At 45.7% G+C, this 17960-nt stretch overlaps 1 protein-coding gene across 2 annotated transcripts in view; it reads right to left on the bottom strand.

Annotated features, from left to right (window-relative positions):
- Positions 1–10525, bottom strand: part of TNKS (tankyrase) — a 128399-nt gene extending 117874 nt beyond the window's left edge. For both annotated transcript variants that reach the window (XM_066548077.1, XM_066548078.1), the window contains exons 1-2: positions 10036–10525; positions 2243–2467 (exon numbers count right to left, since the gene is read on the bottom strand). In XM_066548077.1, the coding sequence (XP_066404174.1) occupies positions 2243–2467; positions 10036–10525 (715 nt within the window). The remainder of the gene's footprint in view (positions 1–2242; positions 2468–10035) is intronic.
- Between the last annotated feature and the right edge of the window lie 7435 nt (positions 10526–17960).

Below are 17960 nucleotides of genomic sequence, written 5' to 3'. Positions count from 1 at the left end.
GATATAAATTGCAAAATCACTACAAACATGAAAGAATAGACCTCTTTGTCTAAACTCATGTCCTACCAGTTTTATAGAATCAAGTAAATCCCAAAGTAGTGTCATACTACAGTACATAATAATCTGGTGGCTGGTGCCACTGCCTTTAGTAGGAACTCTCACCCTGACAAATGGAATATCTGACTGAAGTACAACAGACATGGATAACTGTAACTAAACTGAGCAGAACAGCATCACACTTGTTTGTTTAAAATAAATTATACAAAAACGCCCCAAAATTCCTCCACAGCTACTTGCAAGCAGATTGGAGAAGAACTGTGTGTAGTGCTACAAGCCTGCTCACTGCTTCCAAGGAACTCTAAAACTGTTCCAGACAGCAGAAGGGCCTTGGGATTTGATCAGCAAGTACTACATGCTCAACATTTACATATACATGGATCATGCCCAAAGTCTAGCATCAACATTTAGAGTCACAGATCTACCCTGTGCAGAGAATACGGAATGAAGGTCTGTGTAACACAAGCCATACATTTAATCCTGTACTTCCTTCCACCAAGTCCACAACTTCTTGCTGAATTAAGAGCGAACTTTAAAGGTACCATCAGTACCTTCTGATCAGTACCATCAGAAATTAAATATCTTCAATTTCTACCAGCACTACACATCAAAATGGATGTATCACATCATCTGCCTCTTCATCTGACCTGCCCCAACTCCTCCAGAGTATCAAAGTCTTTAGACAAACCACCTAAAGCAACACTACCCATGCTGCCTTGCCCTGCCAAATCCTAAAACCTGTCACAACCAATCTATAAAGACAAAAGTGTGCTGCTGCACCCTTTTCTGCTCTAAGACAAGGCTTCAAAAACTGAAAAAGACAAATCTTTTCCAAAGCAAAAGATCAATTTTCTATTCAGCGTCTTAGTCTCAAACTTTCTTCCATTTAATTTGGATTTTCAGTCAGCAGTTCCCAAAATCAGGCTGACTCCAGCAGAAAACAGACCAAAGTAAATACTTCCTTTAAATCCCATACTAAACTCCAGTTACTGACTGGAATTAAATTAACTTTTCTATTCAACATTGTCATAGTAGACTGTTACTGGAACCTACTATATCAATGAATCTCTTCCCACATACTGATGCATAATCAACTATATTCAATTTCTATAGAATATTCTCCATGTTTTACCTTGCATACACAGATGAAATCACATTGCTTGTAGAAACAAGAAACAGACTGAAAAATATATTCTGGTGTTTCCTCCAGTTTTCTTTCACTCAATTTCTGGTGTTTATTTTTAAGTAATGACTTAAATATTGCAAAAAAGCTAACATAATATTTTATTCTGTAAATTTTGTAGCTTTCTATGAAGGAATTCTATGTAATAAAACTTTCAGAAAAAAAGACATTATCTGAAAGTGTCATAATTGTGTCTTGTTATCTGGATAACACATAGAACATATAGTTCATAATCTTAACTGAAGTACCTAAAAGTCAGGCTTTTCTTTACATGTTTGATTAAAAAGAAATGGTGAGCAGATAATTTTATTCAGGTGAGTAGAAGTTAAAAGAGTGTAAGCTCAAGAAACTGCTCTGAGTGTAAAAAAAATAAAAATAGAAGTTCCCATTTAGAAACAAAGTACAACTAAGTACAGGAAAAAAACACAGACGTTAAAGACATCCTGACTGAAAAGCTCTTTGTATGTTCTCAACAAATTTTAAACAGTTGAAGTGTTCAATTTTATTTGAAATTGCTCTGGCTCCAGGCTAAAAAAACACATACTGAAGATAGATCACCACTGAACAATGGTGTCCTGTAAATTGTACTGGAAAGCTCCAAAGGGCTGACTTGTTTCTCCATACTGCATGGAATGAAAGGTTTACATCTTCCAAACCACTACTACAACATATAGAGCAGCCAAAAAAACCAAAGACTTTACCTAATAAAGCTAGTTTTCCTGACAGCAACCAAGAAAGACAAACCTACATATTCCAGATTTTAAATACTGTAATTTAACAAACAAGACTTCATCCAATCTCTCCAGGATAGATTTTCTGATGTAAGTTCCGCAAACTTTACAGACAAGAAAAAGTTAAATTACTATCACTATACCTACCTGCTAGATTAAAAGTAGTTCACTTTTAAAACAAGCTTTCATCCCAAGTTCAGCACATAAACAATTAAAGCCTCACAAAACATAATCAGGTCAAATTTCAACCTAACAAGTGACAGACACTTACCAATACAGACATCTATTTTGCCCTTGATAGCAGCCTCATGCAAAGGAGTGTAGTTCCAGTTGTCCCTAGCGTTTGGGTCAGCCCCCTGACACAGCAGCAGGCTGACCACCTCTGCGTGGCCAAAGGAGCAGGCGTTGTGCAGGGGTATCAGTCCTCCGTCGTCGCGAGCATGAACATTGGCTCCTGTCTGCAGCAAGTGCTCTACAACATCCTTCCTTCCAAAACCTGCAACAGAACATACTTCTGTTCATTTGTCTGGCCAAACAACATGATTTAGTACAAAACCGTTCACTCTTGGTTCACTGTACATTATTCATGTTCCTCATCTACTTCTTGGTTAATTTCACCGTAAAGTCAGTCTGTTCACCTGCTCAAACAACAGCTGGACCATTCACTTACAGTCATGACAGAACAGAACTGTGTTGTACCAGAGCCTGCTACTCCATCTCATTAAGACATTCTACAAAGGCTGAGCATGCTGAATGATGAGAGGGATGCAAGGAAAGCAACAGAAGCATCAGTTGTACCCTCTGTTACGTATGCCCACCAGGGTCTCCACTTTAAACCTTCCTTCAGTTAGTCAAAAGCTTTCACATGGTAATAGTTAAGACACAATTCTTTGCCAAATTTTTAGAAAGTTTGGTAAAAAATTGGCTTCCCTGAAGAGCTGGAAGAATGCTTTCCCTGGTGAGTAAATACATCAAGTAGTCAGTTTGATCAGTTTAAGTCCAGCTGAACTGTTTCGCCCATCACCCAATTAATGACACTTTATCTCAACATAGCGAGAACTCCTCCAAATGCCAACTCCAATCTCTGTAAAGCTGCTATGTGCACAGTTTGACTTATGACATGGAAGACTTAGGATTCTCCTTAGGTGTTTTTCCTCCTCCTTTCACCTCCTTGATTTAGGAACAAGACTCCAAAAGGAGTTAAATTTTACAGAAGTGTATAATCACAGGTTAAGCACACCTGTAGGTATCACCAGGATCTTAAGCAAAGCTAGAAAGATGCTCTTATTAAATGCAATCCCACTTGTTAGAGCACTAAACACAGTTTATATGGGAATAGAAGCTGTTAGGGTAGAGGAACACTCTTAGAGACATGATCTTTTCAAAACTGTTTTATGCTATAAGTAAACGGGGAAAGAAGTCCAAGCTAAGTCATTGTGTGTCACTGCTTTATTACAACACACACCAGGATCAGACCTTTTCCCTAAGACTTTCCCAAGCACTTCTCCCACTTCAGACAGAAAAAAATTAAACTGAGTGATTTAACTAAGTAAACTGAAAAGCCTTCAAGCTCAGAAAAAGTGCACGTAGCGCAGTATTACTGAAGGTGTAAGATTTTGCATTTATATCCTCTTGTAAATTCCCTCCAAAAATTTTTAAATGGGAGGGGGACATATTGCACAAAGTATTAGAAGATAATTCAAGAGAACAAGTTACTAGTCACAAAGAAAGCAAACTTTCTACTAAATAATACACTTGTGACACTAACAGTTTTTGTACCACAAATGCTGCCAAAAAAAGATGAATTGATAAATTACTGGCCTTGAAATTTTTTCTTTTTTTTTTTTTTTAACACAAAAAAGTGTGTATTTTGCAGGCTCTGAGGCTGTAAGACTGCCAGGATGTTTCTTAATTGACTACACAATTTGCATTCTTCACTGTATCCATATGAATCCAGCTGAAAATTATTAACCCTATTTTAAGTGGCACAAGGCAGAATTGAACAGTGCCTTGGCTTTACAAACACCTGTGTGAGGTCAGACATCTCTCCTATGACAAGGACATAGGGGACACCTGCAACAAGTTGAGTCAGAGTAGTTTCAGAGTGATGTCTCAAGCAAAGCTTTCCAGAGCAACGTTATCTAAGTTGCTCTACATTGCAGCACAGGTGGAGTGCTTGATTCAGGTGTCTCTGCACAGAGTGGAAGTGTGTCATAAGTTACCCACTATCTCTTGCCATGTCCTGGCTCTCCCTCAAGTAACACTCAGTCACTACTTAGATCAGCTCTGCCTCTGCAGTTGCTTATCTTACTCATATATGTCAAAGCAGCTTGTATTTTTATGATTAACAGCTTGCTAGCTGACAAACCAACTTGATCAGCTCTCAAACTCTGACCACTGGCTACTTCCCAACCCAAGTGAGATCCCTTTGCCTTCAGGATTAAAGCTGAATACTCCAGAAATTTTCTAGAGCATAGCTATTTATGCTAGCCTTCACAAAGTGATTACACTTCCAACAGTTATTACTAGTGATATCAAAGGCATGCTTAGAAAAAAACTGCTTTCCCCCAACAGCTTTTTGCCATTACTAGACACATAAGCAGAAAGAAAAGAAGCTCTATCACTGAAGCTTTAACAAGTCACCTTAAATCAGGTTTCTCCAAGCCTGAGCTTTGGTGACACCAAGAACATTCCACTCTGTGATCCCAGTTCCATAACTTCCAAAAGCCCCTCCTGGAAGCTTCTACCTCTTCTTGGTACAGAAGTGGGCATTAAGCCACAGTTCAGCAATTATTAGTAGTACTCTCTAGATCCCTGGATAAAACACTAGAAAGAGAACACCTGTAAACCTAAAATAATGTGTTGCACAAGAATGTGAGGAGCTAACTTCCTGATCAAAAAAAAATTTAATTTCCCCTTAAATGGGTGTGGAACTGGTCAAGCTTATGACTGTGGCTATATGAAGGAATTGAGTAGGACTCAGCTTATTTCTACCAGGTCCATCCACCTAGTCACTTCTGACAGAGGTGCTATTATTGATGATTTACCTGCAAGGACTAGGTCTAAAAACATATGAACCAAGGTGTCAGCAGGAAATACAAATGCATCCTTTTATAGGGCTCAACGTTGTTTCAGAAGGGAAAAAGCACATCTGTTCCCAAGCTTATTCCTGGCTCTAGGAATAAGCATAGATTTCAGACAAATGCTCACAGGAGTCCTCCTCACCCAGGTATATTAATGGTAGAAAAGTCACAGAAAATCAATACTCACATACTTTGGCATGTGAGCACTCTGCATGGAGGATGACACACACAGAATTGTGAATGCATCACTGTCAGCCTGCTTCAAACATAATGGACCAACACAGGCACTTCAACTCACAAACCACAGAATGATGCACAGGATATATCTTAGGCTGAGAAGTAAAGGCACTCCATATCCCATACAAACTGTACCTAAAAGTGACACCTCATCACAGACTAAAATCTCCCAACTATTAAAAAAGTCAGTAGCCTTCCCAACAGGAAAAAATAAATCTACCTCTCACATACACACAGAAAAACCAAATCATTTCATTATGCCAGCAAAAGACATATTTTATCAACTGTGTGTCAACAACACCATCAAATGCAGAATTGTTGGGCCAGTTTACAAGAACAGTAAACACTGTCCTTACAAGTATTTTCAGCTACTGAGAGGCATATAGTACAGTAAAGATGTTCCTATTTTGGTGAAACAAACAATGACAAACTCTTTTCTCTAAGGAAAAGAGGTAACATTTAGATCAAAGGAATGCAGTCTAAAGACAAGGGAGTGAAAAAGTTTGTCTTACTTAACCCAGTTTGAAGAACTAAGTTCTGCTAAGTAGAACACGGAATATTCCAGTGAAGAGGGTGCAAAGCACAAGAGAAAACAAGTTACTTCCAGCACAAGTTAACAGTTCAATAATTTAATGAACTCCTCAGCACAGGATTGTTGTCAACTTACTGCAACAGTGACATGCCTTCTCAGCGATTTCTCAGGGGCAGCTCCTCACAGCACTGACTCCTTCTTCTTCAGAAAGCAAACTCCAGCCCCCTGCACCACACAAACCAACAAACTCCAACTCTTTTGTAGTACTTGTCTTCTTATTGGACACAGCTGTGGCCTAGAAAGGGCAGGCCTGTTCCTTATCTTTGGTGATTGGTACAGCTGCAACTCCTCAGGTGTGAGATTACCTTCTGTACTATTCTCTTACATTCTATCCCTCCACACAGGATGACCCTCTAATAACATTTAAAAACTGTGTTTTGTTCAGACAATTACTAAGCTACAAACTCCAAGTAGAGTACTCAGAGAAGTATCATATCAAGAGGGTAAGAGTGTAACTCTTCCCTAGGTATCTGCTTTTGGCTACCAGTATGGATAAAAAGTTAAGCCAAACATACCTTTGTCCATGCTTAGCACAGATGCTTTTTAAATTTTTTTAGCAAGCTAGTTTTTATTGAAAAAAAATGAATGTAAAAGCTATGTATACATTATGTATACATTAATACCTCCACTTAATTTTTTTTTTTTTTTTGGTACACGTTTTAAAGTCACTCAATCACTTTCAAGTCTTTAAAACCTGGGTTTTGGGTGCTGCTGGACAATATCCAAAGCCTGCACTGGTACCAGAGACACAAATATCCTGCAATCCATACAGCAGCTGAGACAGAACTGAGTTTTCCTCTGTCTAAGCAAGGAGGATGAAAGGAAAATTATGCTTTGCTCAACTCTCAGGGCCTCTCACTGGTCAGAGTGACCCCAAGAAAAGTTCGAAAGTCTCATTTCCCAGCCCAGTGCTCAAAGAGGGAGTCAGAGCTCTTCAATTCTCGGTCTCAAGGTTGTTTATTGTATCTTATCTATAAAATATTTTCTCCTGTCCAGCTGAGATCTGCTCAGCAAGACAGTCAAGGCACTCTGCCTGCCCCCGGAGCGGTGTTATGTCTTTATACTAAAAATTAGGTATACATGTTTACAATTACTTTCCAATACCCATCACCTATGTTAGACAGTGAGCTTCTACTCTAAACCAATCTAAAAGTGCCAACATCACAGCAGAAGATGGAGGCCAAGAAGAAGAAAGGCTGGACACGCACAGATTCTCCATCTTGCCCCCCTGAACCCCCATGCTAAAAGCCCCAAAGTCTACTTTTTCACCCCATTATAAATTCACTATCATTCTACTCAAAGTGTCGTGGCTTGCAGATCTTCATCTAAGGTCGGTAACTTGCTCCACAGGTCATAATCAAAACCACAGGCATCTTGGGCTCTGTGCCAGGGTCTCTGAGCCCCTTGGCAGGGGTCTTGGCTGCTCAGGACAGCCAGAGGGATGTCCTGGGTTCTGACACTCAACCTCTTCCCGCCTGCAAGAGAGTCCTCTATAACTGTGATATCCCCTCGGTATTAATTTCCCCCTTATTAATAGCTAACCAAAGCAGGTCACATTTATTCAGCACACTACTTGACACTTCAACACAGAGCTGAAGAACCACCTCCCCTTTATTCAGTTCAATTGGCACTTCAGGTATCCCATACAGAGAAAATGTGGATAAAACTGTTGCTCCAGTTTGATGTGGCCATGTACAATTTATCTGGAAGTGAATAATGGACAGGAGACTCCAGCTCCTAGAAACAGATTCAGACCTATCCCCAGCTTTTTAAATAATTGGTAACAGATTTAATCTCTTGTCTTACCTCCAGCTTACACCTATGCCAAGGATTCTGAGTCCCCTCTCAGAAGTCCCTCTTTTTATAGTCCTGCCACAAGAAAGGACATTTAGGTGATTTTCAAATCAGAAACCTCACATAGCTTAAGAAAACCCAAACTTAGTACTTTTCACAGGGAACTATAACTGGGGAAGTTATCCTTCCCTATTACAGTAAAAGAATTTAACTGCCATTGCTGCCAAGATAGACATCTGAAAAAACAGCTGAGAAGTCAAGTAGCCAGTGGGAGGGGGAAGGAAAAAAATAAATAAAATTTAGTCCCAAAAATGGGAAATGAAAAAGAAATTAGAAGAAGAATTTCTCTTTCACAAATCACAACATCAGAAGTGAAATTCTATTCATCTAAGAGTTTAGCTTCAAGAAGTTTGAAAAAACCAGTTTAAAACACAACATCCTGCATTCTCATCCACCCATTCCCCTACTGAGGGCCATACAATTCTCACCTAGGTATGGCTCACAAACATGGGCTATTATCCAAAAAACAGCTTCTTAGACACAGCAGACTATTATGCTCATAAGCAAACAGGTTTTATTTTACCTTTGGCCCACAAAGGAGATCAAATCAACACACTGCCTCACTGGCAGGTATACACTGCTTAAGATCAGCTGCATTCAAACAACATGCTTGCTTACAGGCCTTTCCAAAATGCAGGATCTCAAGATGTATGTAATAAGAAATCTGCCTAATGCTCTTACATGTCCAATCCACTGGAACCAGACACCACCAACATCACCAACTTTCAAAACCTTACCCCCTCAAGTAAGTTTTGTCCATTTCTTCTCTAATCAGAGCAGATATTACCCACTGCAGCTTCAGGCAGATATTAGCTACTGCAGTTTGTACAGGCACTGAAGTTACAACCTGAGATCTCAGAGTTTTAGGGGAAGCAGCAAGATCTAACTTTAAGTCTGAATCCAAAATTAGCAGAGCAGACTGAAGCCTTCCAAAACATTAAGAACTTCATAAGCATACATGCAGTTGGTACCAGCATTATGTTCAGGGTTCATCAAAATTAAGTCCATCTCCATACCCCAGAAGTTTGCTGTGTTTTAAACTCCACTTGCTTAAGCCCTGTTTCAGCAGTAGAGCTCAGGGAGCAGAGAAGAAAGAAAAGCAAACAGCTCAGGACCAAAAGTTAGGGGCATTGTCAAATGCCTCTTATACTTTGAAAATGAAAACAAACCCATACAATCTCAGGGTGTGTTATCTAACTGATAAATTGTACAGCACTATTCAGAGCGACAGGCAATGGTCATTTTGCTACTGATTTCAACCGTGATTTAGAGCCACATGCCAGCATTTAAACACTGATCACTCGATACAGACTTGTTAATTATCTTAATTTACATGTACCAGAGCACCACAAAGCTCAAACTAGATCTGTGCACTTCACTATGTAGGGTCCAGCTCTCTAACACTGTGGCACACTCAGAGAGCTCTCAGACTGACCACAGACCTAGCAATTGTACAAGCCCTGAATAAGGAGTAATGATTTAAAAGACTTTCTTCATTTCACTTTTATCATGAATTTTGTGTGCCTTATGCCCGCAGTGAAGAATACACCCGTAAGAAATATTCTTTTTATGAACTGCAGTATCTGTTACTGCTCTATTTGCCAAAAGGTAATATTTACTTCCAGTTAGTCTACATTGCTGGACCTTATTGCTAAATTGCTTTTATAACACTAGCTCTGATCACAATGACATCTCTGCACAAAGAGGTGTATTCTTTCCTAGACACATCTGTAACTTCTACAAGTTCAGCTGTTCCACTTGATCCTTTTCCCCAGCCTACTCAGATCACAAGAGATGCAGACACCAACCAGCAATCATGCCGAAATGAAAGAAGTTACAAAGTACAAGGCATGAAAACTGATGCCCATGAAGTGCACGTGCATCACAGGAGTCCCCGAGCTGTTACAACACAGGTGAAGCCCTTACTTCAAGTCAACTCTGTCCTGAACTCCAGTTTCTTGCTTCCTAAGTCCACTGCACAAGTCTGCAGCAGCCCATGGATATGAAACACAGTGATCACTGTCCATACTTTTAGATCTTACAGAGTCTTTACGCTCCCAGGATCTCCTCTCCCACTCGTTTCACCCAGAGAAGGGGATTTAACACCATCTCCCAACAGCCTGTAGCGAAACGCCGCCGGGGAAGAGAGTATGCTCACACTCTTCCAGCTTAGGTTTGCCCACTCCCGAATCACCGGGGAGCTGGAGGCCCCCGGCCCGAAGCTATTCCAGGGGGGAACCCTGCCTGTCCCGCTCGCTGTCACTTCCCCGGCCGGGCACGGGAGGCCCCGGTACCCACCGGCGGCGAAGTGGAGCGGCGTGGACTTGCGCCCCGCCATGTCCTTGGCGTTCACGTTGCCCGTGTCCACCAGGCGCTTCACGCGCGTCACGTCCCCATTCCTGCAGGCCTCCAGCAGCTCGCGGAACGCCCCGCTCGCCGCGCCCGGGCCCGCCGCTTCTGGACTCTCCGCCGCCGGGCTCGACGCCGCCGACGACGACGCGGACGAGGACGACGACGACGAGGAAGAGCCGCTGGAGCTGCTGCCCGAGCCCGGCGGCGGGGCCGGCGCGGCGGCGCCCGAACCCTCCGCGCACTCCGCGGCTGGGGGCCGGTCCGCGTCGGGGGGCGCCTCTCCCTCGGGGCCGGCCAGGCTGTGGCGCTGCGCGGCCGGTGCCAGGCTGGGACTGCGCGGCGGCGAGGCGGCGGTGGGCGGCGGGGAGGCCGGGCCGGGCGGCGGGTGGTGGTGGTGATGGTGGTGCTGGGAGCGACGCGGCGGCACCGCCGCCATCTTCGCGTCGCTCCGCCCCTCCCGGCCCCGTCACTGCGGCAACGGCGCCGCCCCGCCCGCGCTTCCGCCCGCCCGCCAACCCCGAGCACCGCGCACGGACGTGACGCCCGCGCGGGGCCCGCGGGGCGCGGCCGCAGCGGCCCCGGCACCGCCCCGCGCGGGGCCAGCCTGCCCCCTGCCGGCCGCGGCGGGCGGGGCGGGGCGGGGCCCGGGAGGGGCGGGCGGAGCCGCGGGCGGGGCCGAGCCCGGGTGGAGCGGGCGGAGCCCCGGGTGGGGCCGGCGCTGCACGGCGACCGCGTCACCTCCGCGGCTGCCGGTGCCGGGAGACGGGCGGGACGGCGGCTCCTCCGGCGTGACCCCGGAGGGGAGGGCGAGGGGCGGCGTTCCCCTGCGGAGCCCGCTGTAGGGGCGAGGCAGCCTTCTTCCGCCTGCGCGGCACGGTCCGACGGCGACGCCAGAATGTGGGCAGCTGCTCCTTCACAGCCGCCGTTCGTGTCCGAACTCTAGAATGTCTTTGCAAGCTAATTGTAACGCCTCATTGTCAGACCAAGCTTTGCGAGGTACTTAAGAGGCATCGGTGCGAATTGTTCAGCTTTCCACAGTTTGTTTCACCATCTAGGTGCTTTTGTGGCATCAGTGACAAACAAATCACATTCCTTTACTGGTCACCCAAGCGGTGGGTGGGTTACCCGGTCCCCAGGGGTAGCCAGTGCTTGGCCTGGCGCTCACCTCCCTTCCCCTGCAGGCGATCCAACCGGCAGCGGGGCTCCATAGAATCACAGAATCGTACAATGTTATGGGCTTGGAATGGACCTTGAAGATCATCTAGCCCCGATATCCTCTGCCACAGGCAGGGAACACCTCCCTCCAGACCAGGCCGTTCAAGGCTTTATCCAACCTGGCTTTGAACACTGCTTCGTTCCAGTACAGCTCCTTTCCTAAAGCCAGGAAATGATGGAGTGAAACCAGCAGAGAAAGCTGATGGAGAAACATAAGTGGAGCCTGGAAGTTCTTTAGAAGTTGATTAGCTAAACTGAAAGGCCACTTCTTCACTCATTCCAGGGAGGAAAGCAGCACTGGCGCAGAGCCCATTGGCCAGAGCAAGGCAGTCACTAAAAAGCTACATGGAGCCAATGGTGGAGGGAGGCCAAGTGAGGAACACTCCATCTGCTCAGAAACAACAGAGTGTAGAGAGGTGGAACAGGAAGCTGGGGCAGCCAGGCAGAAGGTTACCCAGGGTAACCAGTGCTAAAAGGTAAGGAAGAGAAATCTAGGGAAATCAGGGACCAAAACATGCCCTCTGTAAGAATGAGCAAATCTGAACAACATAAGCAGAAGCATTTAAATAAGGATTTTGGTTTGGATTTGGAAAACAGAAGAAAGCTGAGATCACAGTTCTCCTGGCTTTCTGATATCTAGGGAGGATATAAACACTAATTACAGGTTAAGTCAGAAAGCTCCAATAACTATTACTGAGAGATCACTTAACTTTAATCTGTGAGAAAAGGGATATTCTATCGACAGGAATAATATAAACAGCAACAATTTCTGGAAAATTCTCAGTGCACCTGGTGGGGCAACAGCCACAGGTCAGAGAATAGGAAGAGTCATGAGGAATTCCTGTTAAAAGGATGAATATGGCCAAGGTTAGCCAGCCTCATCCTAGCAAATAGATCTGCCTTAGCTGTTTGGTAGCAAAAGGGTTTTAGGAAGAGTTTGCATAGCACCATGTGATGGATGTGCTGAAGAAGCACTGACAGGTCTAGTGATGGGAGCACGGAAAATAGGAACTCAGAAGAAATTGGGATCTGGTCTAGTGCTACAAAGTACCTTCCTGCTGGTGATGAGAAGGGAGGCATTAAATCAGTCCCCATGACTAGTGGAGAAGTAATGAAGATCCATTTGAAAGTGCCCAGCTCATTTCTTGTTTGTGCCATGACTTAGAAGGCATGGGCCTTGACCAGGCACTGAGAGAGCTCAGCAAGACTTCCCTGGCACTTAATCTGTACAGCTACTTCTTCATAGCTGTCTTTCATTTCAAAATTCCAAAAGGAATTTTGCAAGCTAATTGCAACATCCCCCTTTGTCAGAACCAAGCTTTGTAAGATATTTAAGAGGCCAGAGCAACAGTATGCACTTGTTCAGCTCACCACTGGCTTCCCACAGTTTATATGTCACCCTCCAATTGCTCTAATGGCATCAGTGGCAGAAAACCTCATATTCCTTTGCTCTCTCTCTATTTCCCAGAAACCAAGACATCACTTTTATGAAATGTATTGGTATGCAAACATTTATTCTACTTCCTGAACGAATTCTAAAAGTACAAGTAATATCTTTTAAAATTGGGGATCCATGGTGGCCTTAAAATTTAATTGTTGGTTGTAGGATTGAGTAGGGAATGCTATACTCTGAGTCAGCCTTCAAAAGAAGGCCATTGATGGGTAAAAAACAGGACATGAGCCAGCAATGTTCACTTGCAGCCCAGAAAGCCAGTTGTGTACTGGGCTGCATGAAATGAAGCATGGCCAGCAGGTCAAGTGACATTCTTCCTCTTTAATGCTCTCCTGTGAGACCCCACCTGGAGTACTATATCCAGCTCTGGGGCCCTCTAGACCTGTTGAAGCAGGTCCAGACAAGGGCTACAAAGATGAGCAGAGGGCTGAAGCACCTCTCCTATTAAGTGAGACTGAGAGAGCTGGGCTGTTCAGCCTGGAGATGAGAAGCCTCCAGGGAGACCTCATTGTATCCTTCCAGTCCTTAAAGTGGGTTTATAAGAAAAAGGGCAGAAGGACTTTTATGCAGGCAGGTAGCGACAGAACAAGGTGGAACAGTTTTAAACTAAAAGAGGAGAGATTTATATTAGATGTTAGGAAGAAATTCTTTACCATGAGGGTGGTGAGGCACTGGAACAGGTTGCCCAGAGGAGTTATGGATGCCCCACCTCCAGAAGTGTTCAAGGCCAGGTGAGATGGGGCTTTGAGCAACCTGACCTAGTTGAAGATGTCCCTGCCCAAGGCAGGGGGGTTGGATTTGATAATCTTTAAAGGTTCCTTCCAGCACAAAACTTCCTGTGATTCTATGAAAGGAATCATCCTTCCTGTACCTAGGAAGAAACAAGCAAAGCAATTGACATAGAAATTGACATACAAACAGTATGAGACCTACCTACAGGGAAGCGGGGCCGGGTCGTGGGTTATATGGGGCAGTTCTGGGGATGCACCTCCTTTTCAGACTCTCACATTTGGGTGGGGGTCCCTATCCTTTTGCACTCCCAAATTTCTCCATAGTCTTCCTGCTCCACAAGTACAGCCCCACTGCTCCTCTACAGAGGGTTGAGACAAACAGCAGTGCTGTTCATCCCAGCCCCTCCCTTTCTCCTGCCCAGAGCATGTCCAGGATCTCTTCAAGTGCTGCCATCACCATTTGTATGTGGCTTGTTAAGCCTTGGGGTAGATTCATAGCACTCCTGCAGAAATGGTGGGCAAAATCATGTGGAGAATGCAGTTCTGGCCAAAATTTCATCCTCACAGGGCTTCTATTTAAGGTTGAGGAGGAACATGTGGAGGATCTTTGAAAGCAGTCAGTCAACCCATTGCTTGTTCGCCAGCCAGCCACTGAGCCCTTGGAAACAGGGCTTCCTGAATTGGTGCCAAAGCAGGACCCTGGGGTTTTTAACAAGTGGGCTGTGTCTCTGGTGGTGCAGAGGGCATGCAGGCTCCCAAGGGTCTGCCAGCCTCGCTCACTGCTGCTGCCAGAGCCTGTGAGCTCTGCACTGGCCCACAGCACACCCTGCATCCGCCTACCGCAGCAGCTCGGTGCTTTTGTTGAGCTGATTTAAGTTCATGTCCTGTCACAAGCAGCTGGTTACATTTGCACCTCTTGTCCTGCAAGGGCCTAAAATACTGTTGATTACTCAGTGCCTTTTGCCTGACCCAGGAAGAAGGTGCTTTACATAGAAGTCTTATTAATGATGCAGGTGCAGGGCTCAGTAAAGTGGAAGCACTTCAGATTTCATCTGAATAATTAAATTCCATCAATAGGATTTTGCAGGACTACTATTTAAAATTAATAACTGCAAATGCAATTCTGACATATAAAGGAACCCACTGAAATGGGATTTTTTTTTTTTATAAAATGCTTTATAGATTTCCTGGCAATCTTACAGCCACCTGGCTATAAGTCCCAGCTGATCCTGAGCAGCAAGAAAGGGGTTTGGTGTGGTTTCTGAATATTTTTAACCTCTAAAAATTAGGAAATGGCTCCAAAACCAGCATCCGGCATGCTGATGCTCATGTTTAATGGACCTCTAGTAAGCTGATGAGTAAACTAAGAGAAAATGAGGAAGTCATGTTTGGAAAAATATATCTCCTCTGCCTAAGAAGATGGGAAGATAAAGAATCATCTAGGTCTGTACTAAAAGCCACATTTTATGAGAAACAAAATCTTCCTTTTCCCCAGAAACTACCTATCTCATTCCCTATTGGCAGCTTTGACTGTGGTGAATGTGTTGAAAAAGCCAAGAGAAACCATCCCTGGCTGGCACCATCATGGATTTGCACACTCATGCATAATGGGATAAAGTGCAAGGTTCATAGGAAAGCAGCAGAGCTTTTCTCTTTGGACAACCTTCAAGCAGCCCTGGGGATGTCTTTGTGCCAGCATGCTGTTCATCACGTTTCTTCTGCCTTAGCTTCATTCATCACCTACAGGAGCTTATCAAAGTTTGAATAGTGCTACATGACTTCTCCTTCTCAATGGGGAGGAATTCAGCTCCTGCTGCTTTGCATATTTTGATAGGAAGGTTGACAGTCAAAGCTTTCCCTGCTTAGTGAAAAAAACTTACTCTGTCTGTCCTTGCATGCTGCCAGAAAGATACGTTTAATACAGGCTATGACCTCTAATAGCAGGCAGATGGAGATAAGCACTTCTCTCCCTGGTGTTTTTCAGCTGGCTGAGCCAAGCAGCTGCTTGGAGCATCCCCAGTAGAGGAGCTCCTCCAGTTTTCCCATGGGAAACAAGAGGATCATGCAGTGGCAGCCTTTTGAGTTCACTTGCTGCGGGTCATATAGCAACTGGAAGCCTGCCCTGGCCTCAGAGAGGATCTGCAGTGCCCACAGGAATCATGGGGTGGGTGACCCTCAATAATGATGCTGCTTTTGCTGTCTTTACCTGCACAAGGCATTGGAAAGAAGAAAATTTGCTGCAAATTTGAAGCCAGGGTAAATTTTCCTTGCAGAGATTTTTTGTTTCTAGAAACACCATCTTGATTTAAAAATGTAATTTTGATAGCAACAGGTTGGTTGATTTTGCATGCAGAGGGCTGGAAATGAAACCATCAACCTGGTTTTATTTCTACAAGAGTTATTGGGCAAGAGGGTGGGAGAAGGGAATGACTCTTTCCCCAGTAGGAATTGAATGTGCCACTTTAGAAATGAGGAAGGAGAGTGCTCCTTTTGGAGCACAGAGAAGGGCTACTTCCCACGTGACCTTCAGAAAAGGAAAGACACAAAAACTAGGTTAGCCCAAATAAAAGATGTATTGACCCACTGCAGAGATGCTCTGAAAATAAATGAGTATAATCTTGGAAACTACTTCTAGATGGGCACAATTTAGCAAGAGGCCATGAAGTATTTCTGTTTCCCAGGGCCAGGATCTGGAAGAAGTTTATCCCCAGGTTTAGGACCTCTCAGCAGAGTCTCATGGATCATGAGTATCCCTGCATACCTGTTCTCCAGACAGTGGCCCCAGAGCCAAAACATGAGGTCAGGACTGCCTCTGCTGGCTTTGGGCAGCTTCTGAATTTACTTGGAAATGAGTTTTACCTTCATACAGCCACACTTTCTCTCAGCACGGACTTTCCTCCCTGTCCTTTGTGTCCTTTGTCTGGCTTTACCAGGCAACACAGGAAGATTTTCTCTACACAGAGCGATGTCATTCTCACTTAGCAGCAACCTGGTGAAGGTTTCCTAGAACTCAGAGGGCCTGAAAAAGTCTTCTATCTCTGCTTGTCTGCTAATGATAGGAAATACAGAAACTAAATCTGAGCCTTTGCAATCTTGTAGTTTTAGTAATTTGTAAATGTAATAATTTAGTGCAGTGACTATGGCTCCACACAAAGCTGGTTCAGCTCTCTCCTCCTCTCCAGGCACAGTCAGATGCACAGGGCCACCCAAAAGGAAAGGTGTCATTCTTGTGAGGGCTTTCCACAATAAGGAAGACAATAAAGGCTATAAATCTGGTTGCTCTGTGGACTACTTTTCATTTCAAATCCTTTTTTTTTTTCTTTTTGTGGGTCTGAAGTAATAGCTTATAGCATGCTTTAATGGTAGCTGTTAAAACAAGGTGATGGGTTGCTTCCACCAAGGTGATGGTGAAAGGAAGCACCAAAGCCCCCAAGGCACGCTGGAGTGTCCAGTGCTGAACAAAGACAATGACGTTTTAAAATCTGTGAACCTCTGGCCACGGTGCATCACTGACATTTGTAAGGGTAAGGTCACACATCTCGGGAAAACTGAGCGCCTACAGCCCCAGTCACCCTGATTCGCGGCTCCGCTGTGAAGGGGCTCTCTTCCCCCTCGATAGCAGAGGTGGAAATTTCCACGCCTATTTCTGCGACCCCCTGGAGCAAAGCTTGACTGAGGACCTGAAGAAGGCAGTGTTTAGGGTCTGGCCAGATGGATGCAGCACAGGAAACAAAGCACGGCAGGAAGGTGGCAGAGTTGCTCCGATTAACCAGAGGGCTGCAGGCTTTCGCACTCTCTCAACACGGAAGAACATTTACTGAATGGGAAGAAAGGTTAACCTCGATTTCTTGCAGGGCTGGATGAAAAATCAGCCCTTGCCTCGAGAAAAAATGACACGGGGCAACACGACACCTTTTGCCGTAACTCCGTGGTGAGTCGGGCGGCTCGCAAAGCTCTCAGCGAGCCCAGGCGCTGGGCGAGACCCGGGGCGGCGGCTGTCACACACCGGAGTCCCGGCGGCACCGCCACCAGCACCGCCACCGCTGCTACCCCGGGGCCAGGCGGGCTCACTGCACCGGGGCACCCGAAGGGCCGCCTTCTCGGGCTTTGCCGGGGGTAGGAGCCGCAGGCCGGGAGTCTCTTCCGGACCGTTCCTTCTCGGGGAGAACGGCCTGGTGCCCAGCAGACAGGGGCGGGGTGTCCCCTCCAGAGGCAAGGCCGGCTCTCCCCGGCGCGGGGGCGGCGCGGCGCTGCCGGGGCCGGGCCGTGACCGCGTCCCGCCCCCGGCGGGGCGGTGGCAGCGGCGGCGGCGGTACGTGCGCGGGGCGGCGCGGCGGCAGTGCCGGCGCGGAGCCGCGGGGAGCCCCGAGCCCGTCGCGACGGCGGCGACGCGCAGCGCGGCCGCGCCCATGGCGAGCAGCGGCGGCGGCGGCAGGTAGGGTCGGGCGGGGCGGGGGCCCGCTCCCCCGGCC

Source organism: Molothrus aeneus, chromosome 4, assembly GCF_037042795.1.
Source record: "Molothrus aeneus isolate 106 chromosome 4, BPBGC_Maene_1.0, whole genome shotgun sequence".
In the NCBI taxonomy this organism is placed as follows: Eukaryota; Metazoa; Chordata; class Aves; order Passeriformes; family Icteridae; genus Molothrus; species Molothrus aeneus.
This window is presented reverse-complemented; position numbering and strand designations above follow the sequence as displayed.